Source organism: Hyla sarda, chromosome 8, assembly GCF_029499605.1.
Source record: "Hyla sarda isolate aHylSar1 chromosome 8, aHylSar1.hap1, whole genome shotgun sequence".
Classification (NCBI taxonomy): domain Eukaryota; kingdom Metazoa; phylum Chordata; class Amphibia; order Anura; family Hylidae; genus Hyla; species Hyla sarda.
Window position 1 is genome coordinate 228,800,002 of NC_079196.1, and position 5,832 is coordinate 228,805,833.

Consider the following 5,832-nt stretch of genomic DNA (forward strand, 5'->3'; position numbering starts at 1 on the left):
ATACAGGAATGTTAATGAAGCACGTGGTATGATGTATACAGGAATGTTAATGAAGCATTTGGTATGATGTATACAGGAATGTTAATGAAGCACGTGGTATGATGTATACAGGAATGTTAATGAAGCACGTGGTATGATGTATACAGGAATGTTAATGAAGCACGTGGTATGATGTATACAGGAATGTTAATGAAGCACGTGGTATGATGTATACAGGAATGTTAATGAAGCACGTGGTATGATGTATACAGGAATGTTAATGAAGCACGTGGTATGATGTATACAGGAATGTTAATGAAGCACGTGGTATGATGTATACAGGAATGTTAATGAAGCACGTGGTATGATGTATACAGGAATGTTAATGAAGCACGTGGTATGATGTATACAGGAATGTTAATGAAGCACGTGGTATGATGTAAGGAGACCTGTGCAGTATATAGTACACATTGTATATGGCGATTGTATTCATTTATTGTGTTCTGCTTCTTAGTCTGCTCTTTGTCACCTCAACGCCTTTGTGTATATGTTTGATGACCGATTGCTAATAAAGTTATTTGCTTACAAATATTTTTATTGCATATATATTGTATCTGTCTGGACTTGTCAGGATTACACTATATTTATCCCATCCACATACAACAGCAAGGCTTCAGTCGCTCGAGTCCATCATCCTGGAATCCTCCTCATTTTCATCTGACTCCTGCGGAGGGTCTGTGGAAAATCCACCCAAGTGGTCCAGGAGAACGCAGGCTGGATGGGTTGGGTTGTGTTGTAGCGGGCATTAAGGCCGGCCCCAGCGCAGCCCCTGGGGTGGTACCAGAACCCTCCCCCCCAGTACTCTGCACAGTTCTGAGTGTGTCCATCCTGGTCCTTATTGTAGGTGGAAAACATGTGTCCAGAGTGGAGTCTCAGGGCGTCCCCTGTGTGACATAGAGAAGATGAGGAAAGTAGAAATGTAAGGATGATCCCTCCCCCAATCCCTGGACATCTATTACCTGCCCCTCCATCGGTGAACACCCCAATGTGCAGCCGGTATCCATCACTTTCAGGGTTCAGGGCGTGGTGGGACAGACTGAAGTTCATGTATTGGGCTGAGACCCGGGTCCCCTCCAGATCTTCCAGCTCCACCCGCAGCTCGTAGTCTCCAAACATTGTCAGGCGGTAAATGTTCTTCAGACCTAGTACCAAATAAATAGGTGAAAATGGTAAAAAATTGTGTCCCAAATATTCAGATGAAGCTGAGTGCTGTCCGGGCCTTGGTGGAACCACATGTTAAAGGACAACCCCACCCACAACCCAAACTTCTTGCTTCTAGAGGATAAACTCACTCCATGATACCATATTACAGGCCAAGATATACAGGACAAGACCAGGTAAAATTGTGGACGACACAGGGAGAAATCATCACTTACCGAGCCAGTACTCTCCATCTGCGTTCCCAAAGCCGTTCACGTAATTCTGCCAGGACTGGTCGAACCGCATCGAGCCGTCCATCCGCTTCTGAAACACCTGTCATAGTGGACAATGAGTACATAGTGATATGAACCGACCCATAGCCCACAACCCTACTCACCGTCCAGACCACCCCGTCCGTCGTCATGTCACAGTACACCGGCAGGGGGCGCTGTTCTCCTTGTGGATATATAATGTAGACACCACTTGAGGGTCGACTTTTGTCCCAAACATCCTGGCAGTCAATGGGAATCCCTTTCACCTCAGACTTGTGCTGTGGAGCTGAGGAAGGATCATGTCCATGAATACAATGATTATTAGTGTTGCTCGCGAATATTCGCAATTCGAATTTTATTCGCGAATATCGCATATTCGCGAATTCGCGAATATTTGCGAATATAGCGCTATATATTCGTAATTGCGAATATTCTTTTTTTTTTTTTTTGTAATTTTTTTTTTTCACAGTACACATCACAGTGATCATCCCTCTCTGCTTCCAGCTTGTGTGGTGTAAGAAGGCTCTAATACTACTGTGTGAGACTGGTGTGCGAATTTTCGCATATACGAAAATTTGTATATGCAAATTTTCGCATATGTTCATTTTCGCGCACACGAATATTCGCATATGCGAAAATAAAACGGGAACATTACGAATATGCGAATATTCGCGAATATGACGAATATTCGTCCATATATTCGCGAATATTCGCGAATTCGAATATGGCCTATGCCGCTCAACACTAATGATTATATAGAGTAGGGGGCACAAACTTCCTTCTATTGTTTAAAGATGATTATAGCAGAGTAGCATCACAGCTATCCACATGTATATAGGAATGTATGCATGAGTGTGTATATTTATTTCCAGTGGAAGATTGTTTTATAGTCCGTTTTGGGCAGTTACCTAGGGCCCTGGGATCCTGGGGGAGGGGGCTGAGGGCTCATGGCCACCCAAAATGTACATATATTTTCTGTGCTGCTAGGCTTTCATACTGTGGCTTTTTAAGGATTTGTACAAAATCCATGGGGTCCAGTTACAATTGCGACCACTGCGACCTCTAAACTTACAACACTGGATTTAATGTGTACTGAAATGGGGCAGTACACAGGCATACACTGTATATGGCTGGAGGCTGTATGTCTGTGGGGAACACTGCCTACCTAATGTGGGGAAAACTCTGCTGCACCTAATGTGCACCTAATGTGGGGGAACACTGCCTGCCTAATGTGGGGGGAACTCTGCTGCACCTAATGTGGGGGGAACTCTGCTGCACTTAATGTGGGGGGAACTCTGCTGCACCTAATGTGGGGGGGACTCTGCTGCACCTAATGTGGGGGGGACTCTGCTGCACCTAATGTGGGGGGGACTCTGCTGCACCTAATGGGGGGGGGGAACTCTGCTGCACCTAATGTGGGGGGAACTCTGCTGCACCTAATGTGGGAGAACTCTGCTGCACCTAATGTGGGGGGAACTCTGCTGCACCTAATGTGGGGGGAACTCTGCTGCACCTAATGTGGGGGAGCTCTGCTGCACCTAATGTGGGGGGGGGAACTCTGCTGCACCTAATGTGGGGGGAACTCTGCTGCACCCAATGTGGGGGAAACTCTGCTGCACCTAATGTGGGGGAACTCTGCTGCACCTAATGTGGGGGGAACTCTGCTGCACCTAATGTTGGGGGAACTCTGCTGCACCTAACGTGGGGGGAACTCTGCTGCACCTAACGTGGGTGGGGAACTCTGCTGCACCTAACGTGGAGGGAACTCTGCTGCACCTAACGTGGGGGGAACTGTGCTGAACCTAATGTGGGGGGAACTGTGCTGCACCTAACGTGGGGGGAACTGTGCTGCACCTAATGTGGGGGGAACTGTGCTGCACCTATCGTGGGGGGAACTGTGCTGAACCTGATGTGGGGGGAACTGTGCTGCACCTAATGTGGGGGGAACTGTGCTGCACCTAATGTGGGGGGAACTGTGCTGCACCTAATGCGGGGGCACCATATCGACGTTCGCTCACGTCGCGCTCCCAGAATTCAAAGGCAGGTGTTACTACGTCCTGACGCCGCCCTAGAGCGTGACGTGCGTGAACATCAAGGGGGGGGGGGGGGGGGCTCCATGTCCATTTTGCTTGGGGCCCCCAAATTTCTTCAAACGGCCCTGCTCAGCTGGGGGACACTACCTACTGGAGGCATTACTGGGGAGGAGGGGAGGAAGCCCAGGCCTAAAGCTGTGTAAGGGGCCCCAACATTTCTGATGGCAGCCCTGTGTACATTTGAGCAGTGACTATGTGTACATTATGTGTCCAGCATATATACTAAATGTCATGGTGTGTTATGGAGGTAAGTTGTCCGGTGCAAGGGTAACCTGGCAGGGTTTTCCTTCTGCTGGGGAAGAAAATCCGGACTTCTTGCTCACGGTGAATGCGCCGTGAGCAAGAAGTCGGAATTTTCTTCCGCGGCATAAGAAAAACCCTGCCAGGTGACCCTTGCACCGGACAACTTACCTACATCTAGCACCATAGTACCAAACGGTACCGACAGCCGTCTGCCTCCCGAAACCTTTTCTATCAGTACGTGCTTCCCAGTGTGGTGCCTGCCAGCACAACACCCCAAGGTGAGTGAACTCTTCCACCAGTCTTTCAGCTAACTAACACCCTAAATAACCGCACTATATAGCGCCGTATTCTGCCCTTTTTTTCTTTTCTCTACATGTTATGGGCACTGCAAGGGTTAATTATACTGATGATGGGTATAAAGTGGGCACTCAATGGCAGCTTCCTCTACACGCCTCGTTTCTGGCTCTTACCTGGTTGAGTGTTGTTCCAGCCGCCGGTGACTTGTCGAATGTGACACAACGTGAGTAAGATGAATATCTAGAGACGAAAACGCTGCTGATTAAAATGTCACATTAGTCCTGACGTTTCGCTGGAGACCCAGCTTTATCAGAGGTAGAGGTAGAAGACTACAACCACCAATATGGACCTCATCAGAGGTCCTCCACTGGATGAGACAATGAGCGCCCCAAATTATTTTCAGTGCACTCTATAGATAGGCAATACATGTTACTGACAGGAATATCCTTTAAAGGGGTACTCTAGTAGAAAAATGTTTTTCAAATCAACTGGTGCCAGAAAGTTATACAGATTTGTAAATTACTTCTATTTAAAAATCTTAATCCTTCCAGTACTTATCAGCTGCTGTTTGCTCCAGAGGAAGTTGAGTTGTTCTTTCCAGTGTGACCACAGTGCTCTCTGCTGACATCTCTGTCCATGTCAGGAACTGTCCAGCAGGAGAAAATCCCCATAACAAACCTATCCTGCTCTGGAAAGTTCCTGACACGGACAGAGGTGTCAGCAGAGAGCACTGTGGACAGGCTGAAAAGAACGTTACAATTTCCTCTGGAGCATACAGCAGCTGATAAGTACTGGAAGGATAAAGATTTTTAAATAGAAGTAATTTACAGTTGATTTGAAAAAGAAAAAAAATGTTCTCCACCGGAGTACCCCTTTAAACCTTCCTCATAACCAGACTAAAGCTTTATCCTAATCCGGACACACATACGGTGTCCATTTTAGGACAGCATCAGCCGTCAAGCTGTACCTCGCTCATCCTTCAGCCAAAACAGCGTCCCGCCTCCTCCCTCGCTCATCCTTCAGCCAAAACAGCGTCCCGCCTCCTCCCTCGCTCATCCTTCAGCCAAAACAGCGTCCCGCCTCCTCCCTCGCTCATCCTTCACACAAAACAGCGTCCCGCCTCCTCCCTCGCTCATCCTTCAGACAAAACATTGTCCCGCCTCCTCCCTCGCTCATCCTTCACACAAAACAGCGTCCCGCCTCCTCCCTCGCTCATCCTTCAGACAAAACAGCGTCCTGCCTCCTCCCTCGCTCATCCTTCAGACAAAACAGCGTCCTGCCTCCTCCCTCGCTCATCCTTCACACAAAACAGCGTCCCGCCTCCTCCCTCGCTCATCCTTCAGACAAAACAGCGTCCTGCCTCCTCCCTCGCTCATCCTTCAGACAAAACAGCGTCCTGCCTCCTCCCTCGCTCATCCTTCACACAAAACAGCGTCCCGCCTCCTCCCTCGCTCATCCTTCAGACAAAACAGCGTCCTGCCTCCTCCCTCGCTCATCCTTCAGACAAAACAGCGTCCTGCCTCCTCCCTCGCTCATCCTTCAGACAAAACAGCGTCCCGCCTCCTCCCTCGCTCATCCTTCAGACAAAATGGCGTCCCGCCTCCTCCCTCGCTCATCCTTCACACAAAACAGCGTCCTGCCTCCTCCCTCGCTCATCCTTCAGACAAAACAGCGTCCCGCCTCCTCCCTCGCTCATCCTTCAGCCAAAACAGCGTCCTGCCTCCTCCCTCGCTCATCCTTCACACAAA

At 48.9% G+C, this 5,832-nt stretch overlaps 1 protein-coding gene across 1 annotated transcript; it reads right to left on the minus strand.

Annotated features, from left to right (window-relative positions):
* Positions 1-373: 373 nt before the first annotated feature.
* LOC130284410 (microfibril-associated glycoprotein 4-like) lies at positions 374-5,156 on the minus strand. The gene is made up of 6 exons (XM_056534729.1): positions 5,052-5,156; positions 4,258-4,324; positions 1,577-1,737; positions 1,416-1,512; positions 999-1,181; positions 374-923 (listed from the first exon to the last, which is right to left on the minus strand). The coding sequence occupies exons 1-6, from the start codon at positions 5,058-5,060 to the stop codon at positions 670-672; spliced, it is 771 nt and encodes a 256-aa protein (XP_056390704.1). The 5' UTR covers positions 5,061-5,156; the 3' UTR covers positions 374-669.
* Between the last annotated feature and the right edge of the window lie 676 nt (positions 5,157-5,832).